Source organism: Plasmodium coatneyi, chromosome 2 (genome assembly GCF_001680005.1).
Source record: "Plasmodium coatneyi strain Hackeri chromosome 2, complete sequence".
NCBI classification, from domain to species: Eukaryota; Apicomplexa; class Aconoidasida; order Haemosporida; family Plasmodiidae; genus Plasmodium; species Plasmodium coatneyi.
This window is the reverse complement of record NC_033557.1, coordinates 97,334-123,598: the sequence shown is the minus strand read 5'-3', so window position 1 is coordinate 123,598 and position 26,265 is coordinate 97,334. Positions and strand designations below refer to the sequence as shown.

At 31.9% G+C, this 26,265-nt stretch overlaps 6 protein-coding genes and 2 non-coding genes across 8 annotated transcripts; 5 read left to right on the top strand and 3 right to left on the bottom strand.

Annotated features, from left to right (window-relative positions):
- Positions 1-319: 319 nt before the first annotated feature.
- On the top strand, positions 320-392 carry Val_TAC (the record flags this gene model as incomplete). The annotated part of the gene is made up of 1 exon: positions 320-392. It is a non-coding gene; the product is annotated as a tRNA-Val (tRNA).
- Positions 393-1,404: 1,012 nt separating this feature from the next.
- On the bottom strand, positions 1,405-1,476 carry Thr_TGT (the record flags this gene model as incomplete). The annotated part of the gene is made up of 1 exon: positions 1,405-1,476. It is a non-coding gene; the product is annotated as a tRNA-Thr (tRNA).
- A 1,938-nt stretch (positions 1,477-3,414) lies between these two features.
- On the top strand, positions 3,415-3,993 carry PCOAH_00002410 (Uncharacterized protein; the record flags this gene model as incomplete). The annotated part of the gene is made up of 2 exons (XM_020057058.1): positions 3,415-3,717; positions 3,913-3,993. The coding sequence occupies 2 exons, from the start codon at positions 3,415-3,417 to the stop codon at positions 3,991-3,993; spliced, it is 384 nt and encodes a 127-aa protein (XP_019912744.1).
- A 1,360-nt stretch (positions 3,994-5,353) lies between these two features.
- Positions 5,354-6,142, bottom strand: PCOAH_00002400 (Uncharacterized protein; the record flags this gene model as incomplete). Its single annotated transcript, XM_020057057.1, has 1 exon — positions 5,354-6,142. One exon carries the CDS (start codon positions 6,140-6,142, stop codon positions 5,354-5,356), a length of 789 nt encoding a protein of 262 aa, XP_019912725.1.
- A 2,958-nt stretch (positions 6,143-9,100) lies between these two features.
- Positions 9,101-11,019, top strand: PCOAH_00002390 (Uncharacterized protein; the record flags this gene model as incomplete). The annotated part of the gene is made up of 2 exons (XM_020057056.1): positions 9,101-9,217; positions 9,511-11,019. 2 exons carry the CDS (start codon positions 9,101-9,103, stop codon positions 11,017-11,019), a joined length of 1,626 nt encoding a protein of 541 aa, XP_019912759.1.
- A 2,017-nt stretch (positions 11,020-13,036) lies between these two features.
- PCOAH_00002380 (Mitochondrial import inner membrane translocase subunit) lies at positions 13,037-13,562 on the top strand (the record flags this gene model as incomplete). Its single annotated transcript, XM_020057055.1, has 2 exons — positions 13,037-13,090; positions 13,362-13,562. 2 exons carry the CDS (start codon positions 13,037-13,039, stop codon positions 13,560-13,562), a joined length of 255 nt encoding a protein of 84 aa, XP_019912607.1.
- Positions 13,563-15,642: 2,080 nt separating this feature from the next.
- Positions 15,643-18,395, top strand: PCOAH_00002370 (Uncharacterized protein; the record flags this gene model as incomplete). Its single annotated transcript, XM_020057054.1, has 2 exons — positions 15,643-15,846; positions 16,074-18,395. 2 exons carry the CDS (start codon positions 15,643-15,645, stop codon positions 18,393-18,395), a joined length of 2,526 nt encoding a protein of 841 aa, XP_019912641.1.
- Positions 18,396-21,664: 3,269 nt separating this feature from the next.
- On the bottom strand, positions 21,665-23,592 carry PCOAH_00002360 (Heat shock protein; the record flags this gene model as incomplete). Its single annotated transcript, XM_020057053.1, has 4 exons — positions 21,665-22,230; positions 22,507-22,951; positions 23,160-23,300; positions 23,482-23,592. The coding sequence occupies 4 exons, from the start codon at positions 23,590-23,592 to the stop codon at positions 21,665-21,667; spliced, it is 1,263 nt and encodes a 420-aa protein (XP_019912659.1).
- Positions 23,593-26,265: the final 2,673 nt, after the last annotated feature.

Below are 26,265 nucleotides of genomic sequence, written 5' to 3'. Positions count from 1 at the left end.
TGTAAATCCACTCCTGTTTATTGTACACGAATCATCCTGTATAATTTACAAAGAGACGGTTTTATTGACAAAATAACATTTTGTTTTTTTAAGTGAGTTTTGGCCTATTGGGGTGAAGTTTCTGCGAATATGATGATATGCGCTGTAAGGGAGAAAAAATTAATTTCGATAATACTGTAATATGTATGCACTTTTTGCAGCAACATATGCATGGAAAAAGGAGTAAACGTACGATGGAAAAATAGTTGGTTCAGAAGGGAATTAAAGATAAAGTAGTCGAATCGGATACTTATTAAAGAAGGAAGAAAATGCTTATCATGCGGGCATGGTCTAGTGGTTATGACGCCTGCTTTACACGCAGGAGATCCCGAGTTCGATCCTCGGTGCCCGTACTTTTTTTGCGATTTTAAAAATTTTTACATTTTTTTAAAATTGAGAAAACGCCTTTAACGTTACATATAATAACGAAAAAAATACGAAAAATGAAAATAAAAATTTTCACTTTTTTACTTTATAGGACGTGTGAACATGTCGAAAAATAAGTAGTTCCGAGCATGCGCTTTGTCGTTGCTCCAGGGCAGGTAAATTGCTTTACATTCTTCTCCTAATACAAATGGGAGGAAGTTATTTATTTGGATGGCTCCTTATATCAAGAATGTTTCCAAATTATGGCATAAAATTACGCATCGCGTATTTTGTTGCCTGTGCTTCTTTACGAATGGGTTTGCGCAAGGAAGGTTGAGAAGGTGTACATATATATATGCATATCCATATGTATGCATTTGTGTCCATTTATAGAACGCATTTGTGCGTTATAAGCGTGGGAGTAAAGGGCTATATTTTGCTACGTATCTTTGCGACTTTGAAGTGACGAATATATTAATGACACGCACGTATATGTACATATGCGCATTGATTTGTAGGTACACAATTATGTATGACAGGACATATCCTTTTTAAATTATTTTTTTTGAACTCCGTCAGGAATTTTTACAGTTAGCTAAAAGGAAAACTTCCAACATGTGATGATACCTCAATAGTGGAAAAAATTAAGCACACAGCGATTAAAAAAAAAAAGAGAAAGTTCCGCATTGGAACATATCCTTATTGTTTCTACATTACGAGCGTAATAATATCCTACATTGAAGCGCTGCATTAAAATATGAAATGTTAAAAGGATGAACACCAAATGGTGGTTATATAAAAAAATGTGATAAAAAAGAAGTTTACATTTTTGTGACGATTGGAGCATAATTGCTTCATTTTATTAAAATAGTACAGGAATAATTTTGCATTCAAATGTAACTAAAAGGTTTTCTTGCTCCCCCTCAAATAAAAAAAAATTTATTGTTAATTCTTGCGCTACTTTTAAACGATTGTAAATTTTTTTCTGTAAGGAAAAAGAGCCACCTGGGAGGATCGAACTCCCGACCTTTGGTTTACAAGACCAACGCACTGCCACTGTGCTAAGGTGGCAATAGTGGGATTTCTTCCTTTATTACTATTATCATTTAGCACGAGAAAATGAACAAAATATTTAGCTATATAATGGTTTAATGTTCATGCATTGAGGCACAAAAAAAAAAAATAAATAAATAAACAAATTAAATAAAATAATGCTGCATATTATGTATGTATTTGTCCCCTTTTTTAAAGGCGCTTTTGAGAATTCTTTTTTTTCATTTCTTTGTATGTGTTAAAATTAACAAAATATTGCCACCTGAAAATGCGAAAGTGCCATTTTTTTTCTTTTTAAGGGTCTCGTAGTTGGTAAGTGTGAATTTTAGCAAGCTCTAATGAAAGCAATTAATATTTAGGGTCCATGCCATTGTTTAGAGGGCCACAATTCTTTTGCTTATTAGTACACATACATTTGTTCTTACGGCCAGGAATATATTTATTTAACGCCTTCTTTGGAGCATTCTTTAAGCCCTTACAAGGGACAATCTAATAAGAATGTGCAACGTAACGCGTATGCCGACGGGCATAGAAGGTGAAAAAACGGGCCAATGAGAATGACGTGGAAAGAATAATCACAGTCAGTGGTAACAGTTAAAATCGCCTTCGATAAGGTGACAAATGGCGAATAGGTATACATAAGTGCATGAATAAATATCCATACCCATTGTGTAGTGTGCTATCTTTAATAATCCTCCGTATGTGCAAGGTTTAAAAAAGCAAAAACTGATATCCACCAAATAGGGCAGTTCCTATTTTTTCGTGCTGCAACAGTTATTTATTTGTTTACATTTGGAGTGGTGATGAGCAAATGCGAGGGCAAGAGAAAACCTGATTCGGCGGGCTAAAAAATAACCAATAAAAAGTGAGAGAAAAAAATACATGAAAAGACTTGTAATAACTCTTGCCTTATATTCTTGTCTCAGCTCTGTTCTTTTACAAGTTAAAATTTTGAAATTTTCGAAATGAAAAAAACACTTTAATTAGTAGTCCCAATGTGCACTACAATGTTGCAGTAAGAAAAAATTAATTGCTGTAGAACAGTTTTTTATTGATTCTTCTTTTTTTTTTTTTTTTGAAGTATTAAGCATTTGGACGTTATGTATTTTTGAGTTGAACGCACAATTCGTGTTTAGTTGTAGCGGCAGAATAAATCTTTTTCTTTTCCTTTTTTTATGTAATAAAATATGGTTATTTTTAAAAACTATTTTCTTGCTACCCCGTTGTAGTATATTTTATAATGATAAAAATTTTTTTATTCTTTTTCTTCATATTACTATATTTTTCTGTTTAAAAATCGAATCCACAAATAAGAGGATTAAACATTTTGGAAGTATTCTTCGCTTTGTTCTATGCGAACGTTAATGATGACATATACTTAAATGGGCAGTATACCAAATGAACGTCAAAAATGAACAGGTGTTTCTAGGGGTCTTTTAATAATTTTTCTAACCCCTTATAATTTGTTTTAAAAAATTTTCTAGAAAAAAAGGAGTAAGTTCAAAATTTAAAAGTTAGTACCCATAATGGTTGCAGTTTGATGTATGTTAATTATTTTTTATTCAGTTGTGCTATTTTTTTTAGCATCTCGTGCGTTCATTTTACCAAGTATGAGGCTTATTCAATGTATCCTAAGGATAGAGGCGAATTAAATGTTGATCGTAACAATACATTTTTTTTATACATTTAGTAATTCACCTTTAATAGTCTTCTTTTGACTAAGCGATATAGAAATTTGTCATTTCGCTGCTTTCGAGTATTGCAGAAAAAAGTGTCCAGTTGGCGAAAAGGCATCGCGACAAGGATGAACAACCTGTCCATGCTAACACGTTCATGTAGGCATATACATTTGAACGTTTGGACGTGGGCGCATATCACACTATGCATGAACAAACGTGAACGGCAGAAACTACTGCACATCTTCACAGGAAGGAAAAGCATATACGTACACGCAAAATGGAACGAAAAGGATACAAAGGTGGAGGAAAGAAAGAGGATAATTTTTCTGATAAGAATAAGGAAATTAATAAAGACGAACTCATATTGGATGATCTTTTCACCCAAAGAATAACAAATGACAGTAACCTATTGGACGAGGCAGACGATTCCTCATCATATGTGGGTAAAGAGGATGATGTAAATATACGCAAAAGGCAAATCAGAATAAAAGTTAAAAAAGCAAACAGTACTATTAATTATATGGAAGTTAGATTCTATATATTTCTGGTTCTTTTAATTTGTTTCTACGCCCTTTTAGTGGTAAGACCTGAGTTTTCCATATCGCGAGGAAATTTGAATGCGTGAATATGTGCGTATGTTTGTCCTCTTCGCGATTCTTTTGCTTCACCCATGATTTGTTAATTGATAGATAATTAATCACAAATGAAAAGTAATAATAGGAGTCAGTCACACCTTTTTGTAAAATGGCTTCATTTTTTATTTTTCACATTTCAGAACATTATGCGGAAGGGATTGGGACTTGTTTCCGTAGCACACCGGTTCATGCGCTCACAAGACGGAAGTATATCCATGTAGGGATAAATGTGGGTTACCATTTTTGTGAGCGCAATTGATATATTGAAGGTGGGAGCAGGAGAGGGGTTGGGGGGATTCTTTTCTACGTGTCACTGGATTTAACACATTATAATTGCGCTTTGGTTGAGGGTACTGAAAGAGTAAAAATCTCAAAAGTGTGAAGAATGAACAGCCAAAATGATGGAAGGCCGTCCTGGATTAATGGAGCAGAGAAAACTATGAAAACAGCTAACATCAGCAGAATCATCAACATAAATAGAAAAGGAAGGAATAAAAAAGTGTTCGCGAGAAAATGATGACACGCGCTTCAGGCTGCTATTCATTCGTAGAGAATGAGGTTAACTGTTTTTATTTTTGCGCATTTGTGTAAAGATTGTTTAGGCTCAACTGAGCTACCCAATTGCGCTTTTTTTTTAGTACTTTGTTAACTTCCGTTTTTATGTATACCTAATTGTACAGTCGCTTGCTTTTTTGTTAACTGTTAAAAGGGGTCGAACTTAGACGTTGGTGTGTTTATACGTGCTTTTAAAGTGGAGCGCTGAGCTAGTTAAATGCGCACGCGTCTTCACATGCATACATAACTGTACACATGTTTGGCATAAAAAGGAAAAACTTCATTTTTTTGATATTAACATGTTGAAAATAGCGGTCAGCACAATATGGAAAAAAAAATGGCAAAAGGTGCAATGCTGTTGCCTTTATTTTACCCCCACATGCATGCAAGCATAAAACGATTGAGACGAACATGGAGGGTATAAAAGCGTTTATTCAAAAATGTAAAGACAGAGCAGGTAATTATTATATAGTAAAAGGGGGTCGAGAAATTTTTTGTTGAAATTGAGCAAAAATTAACAGCCAGTGCATCAAATTAGTATTGCACACAACGCAGGGAATATATATATATGTGAAAAAACGGAGCTTATTTGGGGGGCATTTTTTTTTATACAAAAAAGGTGAAACAATAGTGTAATAATGTGCGATGCGTAGTGCTCTTAAAAGTAGACCATTTGGTGCCTACATTCATGGAAAATGACAATTCTATTCGAAATTAAGTACGTTCTTCGCATTTTTCTTACTTTACTATGTTCTTCTTTATTTTCGCAAAATTAGGGTTCACCCTGATGTTTTTAAAATGCGCTATCTCCTTTTTGCATATGAGTAATACCACGTTTGATCAGTGCAACTTGTGCATATGGGAAGAGGAGAGGCACATAAAAGGCACATAGGCATTTATATAACTTTAAATTAATCATCAGGCATGTGCCCAGTGATACTTCTATGGTTTTTCCTAGTGCTGAAGTTTTTAGAGGTTCGTCCCTTTCTTGGGAATTACTTACTCCTATGGCTTCCTTTTTTGTGGTTAATTTTTCTTCTGTTTTTCCCATTCCTCCACAGATGAATTCAGAAAGTTGAAGTACTCATTTTTAAAAGGATTATTATAGGTTTTAATTAATGAGGCTTTTAAAGCATCATAGACTTCCTTGCATGAACTAGAAATAGTTTTTAAATGCAAAATTGAGACGTGCAGCATGTAATCCTTAATTTTTAGGGTGTGCAAAATATCATTAAAATAATCTACCCATATATTCCACTTGACTTTTTTCCATTGAGGATCAAAATTTTTTGTTAATTCGTTATTAGCCCAATTACTATGAGCATTCTCAAAAGCTGCATTAAATTGTCTATCTCTATATTCATAATATTCCGTTCTGTAGGTATCACAATATTCATCATGTACTACTTGTTCTATTCTTTTGACTTCATTTGTTCTTCTTAATTCATTGAGGATGTACTGAGCTGTATCTTCCACACACTCTTTTGAAATTTTAAATTTTTTGTTTTCTGCATTTTCGTTAAGAACTTTAACTAAAATGTCTTTGGAATTTAGGAGAACGTATCTTTCTTGGCTAGTGATTTTTTTAAAGTGTTCATGGGCTATTTCGACCATTTCATATTTGAACTTAATAAATTTTAGATAGTTATCAAAGTTTTCAAAGTTGTCAAAATGGTTAATGGACAAAAGTTTCTTTATGTTTTCTTCACTTAAGGGGAGGCCTGATGGCCTCTCTGCCTTTGTTGTTGCGCATGGAAAAAACGAATTGAGAACCAGATGGTACAAAAGGAATGGAAATATTTTCCAAATTGTCATTTTAATGAATAATGCATGAGTTAAAAAGGGGGAAGAAAATGAAAAAGTGATAATGTGCTACTTTAGGATGAAGTTCATATTACAGAATGAAAAAGCGACGAGTCATCATTCTTGGCGTTGTTTTCTACCGCTGAATGTCAGAAGGGGGAAATTCATCTGTTCTTCGTAATGCACTTTGGAAGTTTGGCCATTTGTGGCACGGTCATTACGGATTTGTCTTTTCAATTTATATTTTCTGCTTTTTTTTTATTCCTTTTTGGGGTAATTCATAAGGCGAATATGTTCGATGTTTTAAAAATTTAGGACAGTTCTGCACTTCGTCTGACGACAAATTTGTTCAACCTGAGTTTCGCTGAATTGGCACTTTTTTTTATTTTTTTTCATTACATTTTTTTTTTCATTTCTTTTTAGAGGACATATTTGCACCATTTTTTATTTCAGTTCAGCAAATTTTGCACTTGCATTTGTCACTGAAGTAAAGATATATAAAAAATATCCATTACGGGGGAGGCAAAAATGAAAATGTAAATATATGCAAATAATTGCAATTGATTAAATTTCATGCTGCTTTCACCAAGGGGGAACATGAATAAAGGAAGAACTCAATACTGTTCTAAGTTTTTATCATTTAGAAACATGAAAATGGGAAATGCTCCATTTTAGCAGACAGCGGAGTCGCTTTTCGTTGTTTGTGTGTCCATGCGCGGTTGTGTAAATATGAACATACGCATATATGAATAAAACAGAGCTAATTTTATTAAAATACGTTGCGGAATAAAATACTTAGCAATTGTCCAGGAGGCAATTATGTTTTGCCAAAACGTGAAACGTTATTCGCTACAGGATATATAACAGAATTTTTCCTTTTATCATTTTGTTGATATATATTTTTTTTTTATAATAAACCGCTGCATAGACATGGTTATCTAAAATATTTGCCATTTTTTACACTTAGGGAAAACAAAAATGTCGTAAAAGAGCAACATTCCTCAGACTTTTTTAATGTTACAAATTGTATACTGTTCCCAATGGTGTATTCTTTAATTTCCCCCACGATGTGGCTGCTATAATGCGCTGATGAAAGGAATATAGGAAAAAGGAGGATTTTCGTTATAATAATATGAACACACACGTGATGTTATCCACCGGAGTAGCTCGCATTGTTCACTTGGGCACTATCGAGGACATAAAACCTACGTTTTGACCTTAACATATGTACACACAGATATGATGCTAATAGGAGAGAAGTAACGATTAAATTGCTCCTTCGTTCGTTATACCATTCAACAGGACACATAACCTAACTTTTAAAGAACCAAGCGGAAATATTCCATTTGTAAAAATTCACAACTTCGTAAATGTGAATGGCGTCATATGTAGCGCGGTGGTAGTGTTCTTACATATTTTTTTTTTAAACAAAATTAGGAATGCCGCTTTGGGGATTACTACAAATTCAGCAGCCAGAAGAGGGGCCTTCTGTCCTGTTACTATTTCTACGAGTTCCTTATTTGTTTAATATTACTATTACTACTACTATTAATACTGCTATTATTATCATTATTTTATTTATTTTTTTACCATTTAAATTACACTTTTGGCCATTTATAACGAACAAATTCCCATGCAGTAAAAAAAAGATTCGTCTTTTTTCAAATGGTAAATTTTTGCCATATCGACTTTTTTCCTAGCAGTAGTCGATAGTGGTAATAGTAAGGATGATAATGGGGGCAATGGGGACGACAATGGCAGTGCTAACGCGTAAAGTCTAACTTTCCTAAAATTCAATATTCCCATGTGTAGACCACATTTAATGTGCTATTTTGCTAAGCAGCATTAGCGTACATGAAAAATGGGTTGAACAAAATGGTATCCGTGTACAATTGAACGTATAAAAAATATGTGTGCACAGATAACTTGCATGAAATGTACGAACATGTGGCACATATCCGATTCGTAAAGAAAGGGGGGGCTAATATTCTTACGTGGCACAGAAAAAAAAAAGAAATATTTTTTAAATATTGTAAAAATAAAATAATTACTTTAGCGCATCGAATATGTAAACCCTTTAAATAACCTGCCCTTGGCAAATATTTAAAAGAACAATTATATTTTTTGTGGATTGGTCCATTTTTTATAATAGTATTTTTCCATTGCTATTTCGAATTCCAAGTCTATAGAATTGAATAAGAATATAAAATAAATCATAAAATGTAGAAATGCACAAAAGTCTAATTATTGCGAATTTACGTAAATGTTAAAATGGAACTATTTGAATTCTTTATACAAATATTGTTTAGAAATTATAATAGAAGAATAAAATAAATAAATTTATTTGTGTTCCTTTTAGCACCATATGTAGCGCCCGTATATATATACTGTATTCCTTTTCAGGAAATATTTAGAAATAATGCTCATTGTATAATTATGCAAAAAAAGGAAAAAAGAAACCAAAAAAAAAAAAAAAAACGATAGAGTGCATATTCGGAACAGCTAAGTATGCAGTATAATAATTTATTTATTAACTCTTCTCAGGAATAATAGAAAATTTTGTTTATAAAAAGTAACAAAGTAAAAAATGACCATGATTTTAACATAAATAATAATTTTAGTTGAATTTTTTTCCAAGTTGAACTGAATATATATATACATTCCTTATCATAATTCTGTTGCATGTATAAATAAAAATACGTGTAGCTTTGAGGGAAAAAATAAAAATAAAAAAATTTAACATAAATTTAAAAAGAAATATATAAAAAAATAACACTCTTATTTTTTTAAATTCCTTACCAATTTAGAAAATAAAGTGGATTACTCTTTTACTGAATTTTAATATTTAAAATTTTAATTATTATATAATATTAATTATTTTAAAATTTTGATTTAAGAAGTAATCATAAATAACAAAGAAAAACTGTTACGTAACGATTTTTAGATATTATAATTTTTTCCTTAGAAAATATGGCTGCTCTAAGCAAATACAATAACAATAGGGGGAAAATGAATATCTTCCCGTTCGCCGTGAAGGTTTTCACCTTTGCGGGAATTGTAGCTTGTTCCTTCCAAAACTACGAAAATGTAAGGAAAAAGAAATTATGATAATGAAAATGTGAAAAGAAAAGCGCAAAAGGGAATTTAGATTTTCTGTTTCACATTTGCATATATACATATATACCTGTAGATACGCGTAATATGTGTACGCCGTATGTGTGCTGTTCCTTTCCTTAAGTGATGAGGAAAGAGATCATATGGCGTGAAGAAAAATGATCAGTGGGTAACCGTTAAGGTGACGCGTATTTCCTATAGATATTCCTCCAACATAACATGTGTGCATTCATTCTGCCCTTCCTTTTGCTATGTCAATTTTTTAGGACTCATATACGATGTCATGCAGGAGGAGCAACGGATACAATGCTCCGTCATATGAGACAAGGTTCAACAGAATGTTAGCTGAAACCGCCGAAGCTGCCGCTTCTTATACGGCCGATGTTGCCACTGCTGATGCTGCTGACGATGCCTCTCCTGATACGGCCTATGCTGCCACGTCTGATACGGTCGATGGTGCCACGTCTGATAAGGTCGATGGTGCCACCTCTGATAAGGTCGATGGTGCCACTCCAGATACTGCCGATGGTGCCTCTCCTGATGCTGGCGATGCTGCTACTAAGGAAGAAGAACCCAGCCAGAAAAGCATATTCGAAGAAATGATAGGGAGCTTTGTAGGTACTGCCTGTGAACAATACGAGAAGGAAGTGAAACCAAAGTATGATGAAATCGCAACTTCCCTTAAGGAAAATTTCGAGAAAGATATGAAGCCTAAGATAGAAGGAATTAAGAAAAAAATTAAGGAGAATTACGAAGAGGGCTTAAAAGCAACATTAGATAGCTTAAGAGATAAACTAAAGGAATTTGAAAAGGATCTCTCAGAATTATGTGCAGATGAGGAATCAAGTAGCAACAACATAATCGATGTAGAATTAAATTTCGATGACGAAAGTGATATTCCATCTGTTGATGACGTTGCTGAGGATGTTCTTGATCAATTACAAGACTCTCAATGGTCTATTCATTCAAAATACGAAGATTTAAGAGATGAATTTCTTACCAAATTGAAGGATATCCAAAAGGAAGTAAAACCAAAGATTGATGAACTTACCCAGAAATATTTGAGTGAACTCGAATCGGAAATGAAACCCAAATTTGATCAGTTAGCTTCCACCATAAAAGACATTCAGAATGAAATTAAACCCCAATTTGATGATATTAAAGAAAAGCTATTAAAAGATATCCAAGAAGAAGTCGGGCCCAAAATACAAGTGTTTGCTGATAAAATTTCCGATCTAGAGAAAGAAGTCATTCCACACATGAATAAATTCGCTGATAAAATTAAAGATATCGAAAAAGATGTTCAACCTAAAATTGATGATTTAAAAGCTAAATTTATAGAACTTGAAAAGGAAGTAAAACCCAAAGTTGAAGACTTCGCATCCAAATTAAACATTGAAATTAATGAGGACGTAAAAAAGAAAATTGAAAATGTTGTGAACAAAGTAAAAAATGACGTTGAAACTGAAGTGAAACAGAAAATTCAAGATTTCGCATGTAAGGTGAGAATTGATATTGAGAGAGATATGAAACCAGCTGTCGATGAATTAAGAAAAGTTGTTGTAGAGAAGTTAAGCGAAATTGATCAAGATTATGGCCCAGCATTTGAACAAACCCTAAAAGAAGGATTCGAAAAGATCCGTGAAAATATACCAGTGAAGAAGGAAGATATCATGGAAGTACAGAAAACTATTACAGAAAACTTAAAGGCCTGCAAAGAAACCGTGAATTCGGTGTTCAATGGAAAATTGTTACGTGGATTTAAATTGTTATAAAAAGATAATTATTGCAAATAAATATATGTTATATATATGATATATATATATATTAGGTGCATACATCGCAAACGTTGCATAGTGCATTGTATATATAAATATGTGTGTACACTCTTACGTGACTGGACCGTTAGCTGGTATGCACGAATATACACGTGCATGCGCGTGCACACAATTTAATCGTTCTGAGTTAGCATATTTTCACAACTTCTACTCTAAAATATGAAAACAATTCCGTTTTTTCCGTGCTCTATTTATATATATATGCTTAGTGTGTCACATATATATGACATGTGTGACTCATGTGAAAGTGAATATTTTTTTCAGTTAAATAAATAGGATGCATGGTTGGTTAGATACAGTCGTATTAACATATGTAAGAAAAACTTAACATTTCTATAAAACGAAAAAAACATTTTCCCTCAAGATACGTTCATATATATGAATGCGATCAATAGATGGCGCTTTTTATGCCCTCTCCCCCGCATGTGTGTGACAGTGCGCTATATTTTAAATCGAAAATTTAGCATAGAAACGTTAATGTGCCTATATAAATATTATGGATATATCCTTATCTTTTTATTACTACGAAGTAGCGGACGCCGTTGAAAACTTTTTTTTCCCCCCTATTTTGTACGCCTTTTTACTATACATCTTTGCTATTTAATTTTGACGGTACATTTTGCGCATGATGATTGTTGTGGTATCATGTCTGTCATTTAGTTAAATCAGCAATGCGTATACACAAGCCGGGAATGTTATACAATAATATATGTACATATTTATTTTTTTTTGAGGAGGTTCATTTTTATAACGTATATATATAGATTTATTTGTCTGGGAAATTACAACAAGATGTTAAGCGTTCCTTTCAATGACTGATGAACCACAATGTTCCATAGGATAAGGATAAAACAACAACTTTGGTTAATGCCTTATAAGACATAGGAGCAAGTTATAAAGCATGCAGTGCATATTTAGAAGCTTAAATAGGAGGACGATGAAGGTACTCTTCGTTCCATATGCACATATACTATATGTACATATGTATATTCAGTGGTATGTATAAACGCCTTAACAAAAAGGCTCTTCTTACGGAAGTGTGCTTATCAATTTGCTTCCATTCCAATGCGGCATATATATTTAATACCTTAGATGCTCAGTTTTGTTAATTAATCTGAGTGTGCACGGCATGTTTAATTTTAATGTAAAATGAGCTTAAAAATTAAATTCGCTTTTACGGTTCTCTATTTATGTGCGTGAGAAGTTGCAAGCATGTCGAGAAATGTGCGGATTGTGCTCTTAATTAGCATGAAGAGGATCGCGGAAAATGCTGGTTTAAATGATTTCACGTCATATGAGTCTATTTTTTACTCATTTGTAATAACATATTTTATTCTTTTTTCAAAAAAGGGGGCGAAAAAAAAAAAAAAAAGACAATTATTTAGGATGTTGCCTAAGGTTATGCTACGAGAATTTACATTTTCAGTTCATTGAATCTACAGCAGCTATTCTTAAAAGCATTTAGACATGTGAACTAGTGTTTTATTCTGAACTCCTTTGTACGGGTATGCCTCTTAGCATTGAGAAGGGATGTATCTTTAGGTAAAGGAAACGGTAAACTATTTTTTCGCAATTTGGGCATACTCAAATGGATGTAAATCTTTTTAGTAGAAGAGATAGCCATAGGTGAATTGCAAAGAAGAAAAAAAAAGAAAACCGAAATACGTATTTTGTAACATTACGCTTTAATTAAAATTACCTGCCTAATTAGGTAATCCTAAATTCATATTTCTAACACGACCATTTGGAAAATTCGTGTGGGTTCTATGTTGATACATATGTATTTAAAAATATTTATGCCTGTTTAGGAAGCATTTTATTATTATTTTTTTTTTTCCTACACTTTAACCACGCGGATTAGAAAAACTGGAACAACCGACCTAAAAGTGTATCCTAGGCATACATCGTTAAGCCGCGAAATAGCAACGAAGGGAAGAAACACAAACACGACAACATGAATTCGATCACCCCAACAGATGACGGCCTTGACGAAAAAAGCAGAGCAGCGGTATGATTATTAATGCGTGCGTGCTGAACAAATTGCATCGAGAGAAAGATCATATGAGTTCAATTCGGAATGATAAACGGGTCACGTGAGACATATTAAGACCTACGCGAATTAAACGCATTCTTGTTTAGCACCCCTACATAGAGCTGTGTGTATACGTGGTGGTAAACATGTTTATGCGAAGAGGATCGCCCCCTCGGGGGTATACCATACCAGTGCGAACCTAGCAGGGTGTATATGACGTTTCCCCCTACCTGTGTCCCCTTACCAGGTATTGCTAGGATTACAAGAAATAGTGCAGAGGCAAAAGGAGAACATTAAAGTGATGGACATCTGCTTCAACAAGTGCGTCCCCAAAATAGGGCACCAGCTGAGCTCCGCAGAACAGAAGTGCATTGGGGCTTACACTTCGTTTCATGTTATAGTACACTTTTTCGTAATTTGGACAAATGAACATTTTTTCTACGTATAAACAGTAATTTTTTCTAAAAAAATTAAAATAATAAACAAATGCACATAATTAGAGTAAAATAAAACATACGCTAACATTCTTCTATATTATGCTGAGTTTTATTTTTGCGCAAATTTCACAATCCTTTTTTTTAATCTAAATATATTATAACAATGTATTTCTTTATTTTTTACAAGAAGATTTGCAGCACGTAAAAGCGTTCATTCGATTTTTTTTAGCGAAAGGAATAAAAGGAAAATATTAAAATAAATTACCAAAATTTTATGTTCGGAAGGTAATTTTTTTGATCAATATAAAAGTGATAAATAATGCTTTTTTTTTTTTTTTTCTTATTCTTTATTTTTTTATTTTTTTATTTATTTATAATTTAAATAAAAATAAAATAAATAAATATATTTTTTATAAACAAATTGCTTTTTATTTCTATATACATAAAATACACTATGTTCTAAAATTAAAAAAATTTCACTCAACCCATTTTTTTAATGCAGCAATTTTTACGTATATGTAGTAGTGTATGAGCACAATTTTATTCCAAAATTGCATGTGTGTATCATATTTTCAGTAACATATTCAGAATTTTTGTTTCTTATTTTTATGATAATATATAAAAATTGCACTTATTTTATTAGAAAAGGGAAGAAGTTTTTTATTTATTATTCGTATTTCAGATTTTTTGTTAATTTTATGTAATTTATGTTATATTCGCAATTTCTTCAGGGGAATATATATTATATTTCTTTTAATATTTCTACGTTTCTTTTGAATTTTTACATTTATCACTAAAGAGCTTCTTCTATATATTTTTCAGATTTAAGTGTACGTTTAAGTGTGAAGCAAAGTAATTTTAACGTTCTCCTGCTTCTGCTCATATTTTTTGCTTTGCCTGCATTATTTTATTATGTATGCTTTTTCCGGCTTCATGATAATAATGATTCCTTTTATCTTTAATTTTTTTCTTATTGTGTATTATTTCGCTGCACCCCTTATGCGGTATTTTTGTTTTCTATTCTTGAGCATATTTTTGCCCGTATTTTTATAGGTAACATATGCATAATTTATATCTTCATTTTTTTTATCTAGGTATTTTGTTTCGCCTTTCATCGTTAATTGTACAATATATTTACATAGCACATGTACCGCGGCCAAAGTATATTTTATACTTTGTACACGTGTAAAAGGAAGCTACAATTTTGTAACATTAAAATTTAGCATCCTCTTTGTTTTTCACGTGTCGAGGGCTTGTTGAAAATTAAACCGAAGTGTACCTAGGTATATATATACTGCGTACGTATCTATATACATATATGTGCATGTGCGAAGATATGCTTACCTGCTTATATTCCTAACTGCGGATATGCGATGATTGATTTATTATTATGTAATAAAATGGAGCTCATGCCGACAATATTATTTTATCATAAAGTAAAAGTTATGTCACGAACTTTGCTTTAGCTTAAGGAAATATATAAGATACTTCTTGCATCGCGGAGAAGGATATGCTGCATGATTTATTGTATGTGCATCATCTACCATATATGTGTATCCTGCAAAAAACTTCTCTTCTGATATATATATAAGCGGAGATGTTTTTTGCAGGACATAATCAGCGCATGAAAAATAGAACACGGATATTTTTATATTTCTCGTGACATATTAATTAATTAATGGTCCATATTCTGTTACATATTTACATCACGTATATATTTTATCTTGCAAGAATTCAAAATATTTTTGGTTCTTAAAAGGGAAAAGTTTCAATGTATAATTTATTATTGTCCTTAAGAAACGATAAGGCTGTATGTGCGCTCACATATGCGCACGTAGGACATGGACGCATAATGCATATAAGTATACATACAGCTCTACAATTAAGTCTGAAGTTACAAGATATGTAGCTTATGCTTTTGTGACCCCTAGTGAAGATATAGACTTAGATGTAAATGTCGAAATTGTAGCGTGGTCTTACAATAATGTGTGTAAGGAATATCATATTGTTAATGTAAAATATATAGCTAATGAAGATTATAATTCTTCTTCTAAGTAATTATCATTTTATTCAATTTAAAAATTGTACATAATGGATCAGCGAAGATGTGTAGTATCAAAGTCTGCTACGAACAATGGTAGTGAATCGGAGATAAAATCATCAACAGATGTTTTTACATCAGTAATAGAAAAAATAATGGGATACAGTGTTAAGAATAAAGTAAATATAGTACAATTATTTAACAAAGTGTCAGTGTGTGTCCTTGCCCTATGGATCCTAAATTGCCCTAGCAATGTAAGATAGAAGAAAATATATATGTTTAAAAATTTACACTTCATGTTTGAATCTATTTAATTTTGAGTACTCATTATGCGTTTGCATATAATTGTGTGTGCTTTTGAACAGCATCAAGTGTACAAACTGTGTAAGTGCATACATTGTGCATATTAATGTAAACTAAAATGACGCACACATGTGTATAACATAATTCCATTTGCTTATGCTTTACCCATTTTTTACAGCAAACTAATTTTACAGAAAAATGGGATAATAGCAGTAACAATGGGGACATAGGAAGGACGCCAATTTTGATGGCCAATAAGAACAGATCTTTATCACAAGTGGATGTACTAAGGATGACAACGTATGACTCTAATTTTTGTAAACCATGGGATAAAGCATGTAGTTACTCGGAAGTACCAAAAGTACGGGTAGAAATACAGCCACCTAGTATGCCTCCAAAAGGACCTAATAATATGCCCTCACGTGGACCTCCTCTACCTGGTCCTCCCAATGGACACCCCAAAATACCTCCAAATGGTTTGCATCAAAATGGTCCAGTGAAAAGACCCCTACATGGTCCTCCCAACGGACACCCAAAAATACCTCCAAATGGTTTGAATCAAAATGGTCCAGTAAAAGGACCCCTACATGGTCCTCCCAACGGACACCCAAAAATACCTCCAAATGGTTTGAATCAAAATGGTCCAGTGAAAGGACCCCTACATGGTCCTCCCAATGGGCGCCCACAAATACCTCCAAATGGTTTGCATCAAAATGGTTCACTGAAAGGACTTCCTCTACGTGGTCCCCCTAATGGACGCCTACAAGTTCCTCCCAATGCCGGTCCGCAAGGTCCAGCCAAGGTATCCCCTCCTGGAGGTTCTCCCAATGCCAGTCCGCAAAATTCAATTAAAATATCCCCTCCTCGAGGTCCCCCCAATGCCGGTCCGCAAGGTCCAATTAAGATATCTCCTCGAGGTCCTCCCCAATCCGGTCCGCAAGGTCCAATTAAAATATCTCCACCTCGAGGTCCTCCCAAATCCGGTCCGCAAGGTCCAATTAAAATATCTCCACCTCGAGGTCCTCCCAAATCCGGTCCGCAAGGTCCAATTAAAATATCTCCACCTCGAGGTCCTCCCAATGCTGGTCCGCAAGGTCCAATTAATATACCTCCTCCTCGAGGTCCTCCCAGTGCCAGTCCAAGTAATCCTGATAGTGAAGGTTGGATGAGTCCACCAAGTGTAAATAAATCAAAAATACATTCAGAGGAAAACCTTCCACCATTCCCTGCAAGAAAATGTACTCCAAGACAACCTATAATGTTTGAACATAATAAAAAGTTTTTTCAACAAACTGAGGCTAATAAAAAATTAGAATTTATAAATCCAAGTTATCAAAACCTTAGAGATATGAAAAATTATCGTGATAATAATAAAATTGTAGTAAGATCTCCGCCAAGTGATATAGGAAAAAATGTTAACCCTGCTGATAATATGAAACTTGTACGTCCTCCACCTCACCAAATTAGGGTTAAAGAAGTTAAGGAAACAGAAAATGAATTCTTGACAGAATTCAAAAATACATTAATGAGCAACATTTATGAAGTTGAAATGAACCGAGATCCAGCATTAGAATTAATAAAAGAGAACATTATAGATAATATAATTTTAGCAAATCAAGGAGTAAAAAGAAATATTGACATGATAAGAGAAAATATCGCAAATACTTTGAAAACACTTGAAAACGGTGATTGGAAACCTCCCATAGAATCAATTAAAGGAACAATATTAGAAAAAATTGGAAATTTCGAACCAGAAGATATAAAACCTAAATGTGAAGAAATAGGAGGTGCTATTATGGAAAAAATAGCAACAAATATCGAAACTAACGTAAAACCAAAATTGGACAATATAAAATTAACTGTGTTGGACACATTGGACGACATTAATAATGAAGTTGTTCAGCCCAAAATTAATGATATAAAAGATACCATTAATAGAAATATAGGAAACCTTGAATATGAAATGATACCAAAAATTGGGAAAACTATAAAAGAGTGCGTTACAGATACAATAGGAGACATTTCAACTGGTATTGGAAAAACGTCGGAAACAATAAAAGACACAGTAATGACTAATGTGAAATCAATTTGTGATAATGTTCCTGTTGCTAAAAATATAAAAGAAATGGCTAATAAAGCAACCGCAGATCCAGAACTATCCATGGAACAAAATTTGATAAATTCAGTTACTAAATCAGCATTAGGATTTAGCGTTTTCGGGGATCTTAGAAATCGTTTTAAAAAATTAGGAAACACAACTAAAGCAATTGGAGGTTTCATTATATCGTTTTTATTAGCAATCGGAGGAATCGTTGGTATCGTTACTGTCAATCCTTGGGCTGGTGGTGGTTTTTTCTTCGTAGCTCTGCTTTTTGCATATTATGCCATAATGAAACAATTAGGAAAGTCACTTTTCTCCAAGTTCAGCTTTAAAAAAAATTCTTCTTCCAAAAAAAAGTCTAAGGAGAATAAGGACGTGAAGCAGAAAGGTAAAAAATAGTATATTCCTCGAAAGCAAATTGCATGGAGTCATAAAGGTAATATATTAACTTAAATATATTGTATTATGTCTGTCCTTAAAAGGTTTTTATTATATAATTTGTTGTTTTTTTTTTTAACTATTTTGTAAATTCTTTTTTTTAGTATTATTAAATAATAACATTTCCAACAGAAAATTATATTGTACATTTACCAAAATTAGTTAATACATATATAAATGTCAAAATGTGTATTCTACTTTTACAATTTACCTTTTTTGATGTATGCACATATTTGCATTAAATATTACCTAAATGCATATTTATATATATGTGTTTTAATTAATCTTAAAATGTACTATTGATTTTCTTATTATTATATTGGAATAAAGAATTATTTTCTATTCCTTATATTTGAATAAACATAAAACATTTCCATTATATAATCCCAATCAGGATTATATTAAATTATTAATTAATTAAATTATTTTAAATTTAATACAGAAAAAGGAACTTTACATTTTGGTGTAAACTGATGAAGTTATGTTTTTTTTTTTTTTTTTTTTTTTTTTTTTGCCTATTTTTCCATTTCAACGGTTTATTCATAAAAGTTGGGAGTAAGCTTTGTCAGAAATGGGATCAAGAAAGCTTACTTCATGCTTGATGGTCAGTTGTGGATTTTTGCCATTTTTGAATTCACTATAAGTGCATGCTTCTCCATATATATAAGGTATATATACATTATTTAGTTATGTTTTATCACGGCTAGTGGATTTACCTAATTTATATTAGCACATAGGAAAGAAAGAAAATGGTGGACCCTTTCCTAATTTTACACCGTTAGAAATTAAGATTTCCCTTATTTTAAGTATATGAAAAGGAAGTACTGCCAACTAATCATAATTTTAATGTTTGTAGAATTATGTCATTTTTCCATAACTGTAAAGTTACAATAGTGATAAAATGTGAATAAGCGCGTAAAATTTGCATAAACTAGTAGAAAGGGAAAGGTTCGCTCGCTGTAATTGGTGCATATAATGGGGGGTGTAAATATGCCCACGTGTACAAATATATTGGTCTGTCCATATATGCAATTTAATTTAGCACGCCTATGTTTCATTTGCTACGAACCATTTGTAGAAATATCATTAGGATCAAAATAAGGCATGTGCTTTTAGGCCATTCTACAAATAGATGGTTATTTTGTAATAGAGAATGAACTAGATCTATGATGCAGAAAGGGTACCTAAATAAGGATGTAATGTGTATTTATTCAATTCCATGCATTACTGTATGTTTTGTTTGACTTTGCCATGAATGAAATTTATATATTAAAGGCTAGAACTCAGTCATGAATGAATTAATGTTCCTATTTCATTTTTATTACATGGTTGTAGTTACACATGTTGGTGTAAAAACACAAACTGTTAATTCGAAGAAAGGGTGAACTTTCTAAATTGAAGGAAGGCGATCATACTGAAGTGGTGCTAATCTATTTTTTCGAAGAAATGTATTTGTAATTACTACACTTTGTAAATTTTAAATTGTTAATAAAATGGTAAATGAATTAATATACACCCGTGAAAAAGAGCCATTTTGTCCTTTTACGGTGCGGAAAATCTACGCACATATTTAACTAAAAATGTGCATCATGTTCTTAATTATACGATTATATAGCAAACTTAGCTTAAAAAGAAGAAGAAATTATAGTAGTGTTCAATTGTGTGTAAATAAACACACATTAGCTCTCTATGTAGAGAAAAATTAATTCATCAGATATGATCTAATTGTTCCTGTTAAAGAGAAGCCCCCCAATAGGAATTCTCGCTTAGCTCACATAAAGCAGCAGACATAGAAATGAAAGCATACATTTTATTATTAATTATTGATGATTACGCAGTGAATTGCATTATCATTTCGTTTTAAGTATAATTCGTTCAAGTGACATTGCAATTACTTGATTATTTAATGGGAATGCAAAAAGGAAAAAAAAAAAAAAAAGAAAGGAAAATATTTTCCTTTTTTTTATAAAATTTCCGTTTCACGAAAAAATAGCTTTATCGCTTTATATAATGTAATGAGCGAATAATTATAGAAACATTTTTTCTTTAAGAAACATGTCTCATGTTGGAATACATGCAAATTGAACGTTTCTGTAGTAATATGAATTAGGGGCTACCTTAAAAAGTTGTGAAAACGAATCATAGATTTTTGGTGGTGCATAAGGGGGGAGTCAATGAAAATTTTATTAAATTCCAATTTTAGCAATTTTTCTGTAGGCGTCTTCAATTGTGAATTGATATGAAAAAAGGTAGTTTCTAATAAATTGTCGGTTGAATAAGCGCAAGCTGAATGTATACTCTGAGCATTTTATACTTGGCTATGTAGGGGAGAACGCGAGCAGAAATGATAATCCACATTTCTAAACATACAACTGCGCCTTAAAAAATGAATGAAGCCTAATTATACGTAGATATAAAAGTGTCAGACTATATATAGTGTTACTCCCATAATGGGCATCCTTAAAAAGGACTACATTTGAAGTACCGTTTTTCATATACATAAAATTTATAGTAGCACACCTGCAGCAGCAGCAGCCATCGTAGTAGTGCATAACTCAAATGTCTTTTCGCCAACCACTCTGGACAACTTGCAAGGTGCTCCTTTAAACCCACTATGATAAACGTTAACAGAACCTTTTAACATATAGAATGGCATAATACGCTGGATGATTAATTAATTTATGATAAATCATATATTGTATATTATACTGTATATTTTGTTATAGTCATAAAATTTGTTATAAGAGAATTTCCCCTCTCCTCTTTCCTTTGTTCAAACAATTATGTAAAATTAAATTGTGCATATGCAGGTATGAAGACATTTTTGCACAATTTAACTTTCTGATGGAAGCACCAGTATATGTAAGATTTATACACAAAGATATATACATATTCTAACATTCCAAAGGAAAAGGGCAAAAAGGAAAATTACACGTAAAAAAAAAAAGAAATAAAACGAAAAAGACCAAATAAAAATGGAAAATATCATTTAATTAAGAGTTGGTATGTGTACATAACATTTTACAACAACTTTTTCCAGTCACAACTGTGACACTATATGGAAATATCACAATGCAGTTGTATTTTTGTCGTACGCATTTCATTTTGGTAAAAATTAGGAGAAGCTTGTATATTTGGCAGTCATATGGTTGATATATTTATCAAAATGTCTGTCTACCAATATGTAGGATTACATTTTCCCCTCTATATTTCGCGATTCCTAACTGCTTTCATCCTTTATTACATAAAATATCATTCAGGGTATCCCTTTCTTCCGGGCTCAAATTGGTGGGGAATACAATTACAAACTCAATTATTAGATCCCCCCTTTGTGATGGATTATTTAAAATAGGCATTCCTTCGTTGGGAATTGTTCTTCTAGAATTGGGGGCAACAATATCCTCTACTCGTATAACTAACTCTCTATTATCTAATGTTACGAGCACAAATTTGAAGCCATTTAACGCTTCATCTAAGGTTAATACACACCTAAAAATGAGATTATTGCCCTCTCTTGTATATATGCTATGTTCTTTCGTTACTACTTTGAAAATTAAATTTCCCGGTTGTTGCCAAGGCGATACCTGATCTCCATCACCATAGAATATAATTTGGGTTCCGTCACATAATCCTGGTTTTATATCTAAAGTTAGCACTTTTTCTTCGTCATAAGAAACGGGTCCATTATATCTTTTTCTCGTAACTTTTATTTTTTTTTGGCATCCATGGTATAACTCTTCTAATGACACATAAAGAGGCGCTTCGTATGACTTAGGCGTGTTATCCCAACTACTGCCTGTAGCGGAAAGGGGACAGAAGGGTACAGGGGCATGAATCTAATCTATGTGTCGCATACATATTGGCGTGCTTTTTCTATATTACAAATAAAAGGAAGAAGCGTTACACTTAGCATAGTAATCATTCAACATGGTAGCTTTATCTTTGCTATCCATTTTTTTTGTTCCTTTTTCTCATATTTCAGATATATCGTGCACGTGTATAATTTATATATATGCTGTTGTTATATATGTTCTCATATATACGCGCACAATGGACATCTCAGTTGTCCTACCTCCTGGGGTCGCGGAGGAGTTAATCTTGGATTTTATGTTACTAAAAAAATCTGAAACTTGCTGAAATTTTTCATTGAAGGTTGACTTAACTGAGAAGTTCTTAACTGGATCTATAATTTTATTCAACATTTCAGAGGCATTTATATTCGTTTTGTAAAATGAAAACATAGGAGGTTCACCAATAACTCCTGCGTCATCATCTCCGTAGAATGTGTAGTTTTCTTTTAACACTTGTGCACCATAGAGATCATAAATTTGTCTTTTATTCTCATCTGATAGAACCTCATATGCTTCGAGCACAATCTTGAATTTTTCTTCTGCAATTTTTTTATACTCTGGATCTACATGTCTATCTGGGTGCCATTTCATGGTTAACTTTCTATAGGCCTTTTTTATTTCAAGGTCTGTAGCATCTCTAGGAACTCCTAATATAGCATAGTAATCCTGAAGAGAAGATAGGCAATATAGCAAATACATTATGTGTGTATATGGCTTGCCCACCAGAAGTGAAGCTTGATATTATCATTATGCTTATATATTGCGAAGACGTTCACTTGTGTTATGTTGCTACAGTGTCACGGTGGGTATCGTTATTGTGACGATAATCGCGCAACTTTAACATCATATTTTCTTTAATCGTTTTTATTAGAACCTCTAAATTTGCAAAGTTATCCTCCTCAGGTGGTGGTTCACCATTGCTATCTTTTTCTGCTAAGCATCTGTTATTTCTGAGGTCTACTTTTTCTTTCAAACTGTGGTACTCACAATTACCCCATTTTCTTGCAGGTCTTCCCTAAAAATTTCATAAATGTTATAAAATTAAGCAATATAAATGGCTATTTAAGTAGAAATGTAGCAACACGATATGCACATTATTTAGGATGAACGGGGGTAAACGTTCATATATGTCCCCAAACATTTCCGGGACATTTTCGAATATCCTCTCTTTGTTTCGTTTCGTTTCGCTGTCTTACCTGGTTAGAATCGGTTATAATCCAAATTAGGAAAGAGAACAAAAACAGCTTAACAGAAAAGGGGAAAACACTTATTATTTCTTTCCTATAGTGTTTCATAGAGATTGCCATCTATCTCTATATCCCTTTCGTAAAATATTAAGTTACACTATAATGGTTTCCATAAAAGGAACTGTTACTCGTCATCTAAATAACTTTTCCGTAACGTTTTCATTTCATAATTTAAAAAAATATACAGTGGATAGTCGTTTTGTAAAATAATATAATATACGTATTAAGCAAGGTAACGATTGTAGCACATATATATATACATGTATACACATATACATACATATACATAATACGTACAATGGAACAGTATCAAGACTACACGGTTGATTCGTCCAAAAGGACATTCAGTAGCTGCTTAATGTTATAATTATGGAAATATATAACGTCAGTATATGTAAAATATAACTAATGACAAATGGTATTAATTAAGTGTTTAATAACCCAAATGAATAACTTCTCATATTGATAATCAGTATCATTTTTAAACAAATTAGAAATAAAGAAAAATGGGGAAATCTTTTAAAATTTTTCTCAAGAAGTTACTAATTAAAGAAAAAATTTTCACAAAATTAAACAGTAATTTATTTTAAAATAAGGAAAAAAATTTTTAAATTCACAAGCGTTTATGACTTTACAGTGATTATTAAAAAGAAGAAACAATATATATTTTTGGTACATATAATGTACTGTTATAATTATCTCAATATATGGACACTAGTAATAATTTGAAGAACAGAACTAATATACAAATAAAACAGTAATTTCTTATATACCATCAGTATGGATTATACACTGCCTGCATATTGCTGTTATATTATAGGAATATTACATAATTTCCATATAATGTACTTATAATAACATAATAAAAAAAAAAAATTTAAACCGTTAGCGTTTTACATACAATTTTTAGATTCAGCACTGCGAGAAAAAAGAAAACATATTTTTTATTAGTAGAATATGAATCCGTTTAATAAATAAATTTCGAGGCCACAAAAGTGAATAATCTCTTTTTTGTTATATATTTTTAAAATAAAAAAAAAATGATAAGGTCAGTCGGGGTTTTCCGTTTTATTCTTAATATTTATGTAATAGATATTCATATGTTTTGCCTTTTTTTTTTCTTTTTTAACAATGTGAATAACATTTTTTAAATTATAACATTTTATTGTACGAATGGCAACGTGGGTATTCCTTATGCGTCGTAGTACAAAAGTCGTACCACGTTATACAAGCCAAAAAAACCGTTCTGATAAATTAATAAAAAAAAAGATGCGAGTTCTCAAAAAAAATATTCTTTACCACACACCAAAAGGAAAACAATAAAATAAAGATGAAATAGAAATAATAATAAAAAAAAAAAAAAGAGGAAAAAGAAGAAAAAAAAGACAAAATTTAGCTTCAACATACACAATAAGCAAAGAAGTAGCACACGAATTAAGCAGATTAATTGGATTACGTCGTTAGAATTCTATGTTGACCATATTAAGGGAGTAATTATGAAAATTGTATTAAGTACGAAAATTTTATATGCTCGCCTTTTCATTTAAAATGTCTTCAAAGTTGACGATATTTTTGTGTCAAACGAATGAATTAGCTAAATTAAGATACCAAATGAATTATCTTGGAAAATGTAATTCCATAGCTGCTCTTTTTATTTTATACATAATATTTTTCTTTATGTTTTCTCTCTTATTCTTCAAAATTTTAAATATTTCAAAGCCATCAATTATATTTAAAATCATAATTAAAGAATTCATTCAAGGAACATAAAATAAAATTATTATTAAATCAAAGTATAATTGCATGAGTACATGTTTCGTGCACAAGTAACCATAAAAACTGTACAATATTATAGTAAAAGTGAACTCAAAAAAATGAGCCTTATGGATTTATGAGAAAAGTTTATAAAAGAATAGAATAGGCACAGTACAACAAGAGCAACAAAATGATATTACTTTTCAAAAAAAAAGAAAAAAAAAAAAAAAAAGGTTAAGAAACATATGTATATATAATAAAAATTGAAGGCGCCGCGTTATTTTTCCATATGTCGATCAACACATTTTTTTTTTGTCTAATTTTACTATTGTTCCTTCAACATTATTAACTACTATAAGCGCGGCATATTAGATTGATCGTAATATTTTAAAGTGTGTTGAAATTACGAAAATATTATTTAAGGACTGGGTGCAGTGATGAAAGTTAATATTTGGTTTAAGAATATATTTCCACTTCGATTATACATTTTAAGTAAACTTTGCACAGTCATAGTATATAATTGGAAGAGGTTACCTACGAATTTTTGGCATATGTATATATAACATGTCAGAAGTGTTTATCGAATACTGTGCCATGTGTGTTTTCAGATGAAAAAATAGCACTACACTATGGATCGTAGCAATGCTTTTTTAATAAAAAAAATGGATCATTTATAATTATATATCCAAAAGGTCTTTTCTCCATCATTAGTTTATTAAAAAAAAAAAAAAAAAAAAGACACAATTTCATTATGTATGATTTGTCTAAACGTTTTATATTTGCTTTTGTAATTTACGATTTCGTTAAATTGTTTAGTTCCTTCATAGCATTCTTCGGAAGGCGGCCTCACGAATAGGAGATTCTCATAGGAGACTTGTAAAAATTTTGATATTAGCACGGTTACCTGTATAAATAGTTCGCACTACTTTTACATAACTTTCTTTTTTTAAGGCAAATTTTACTGTTTCGTGTGTATTC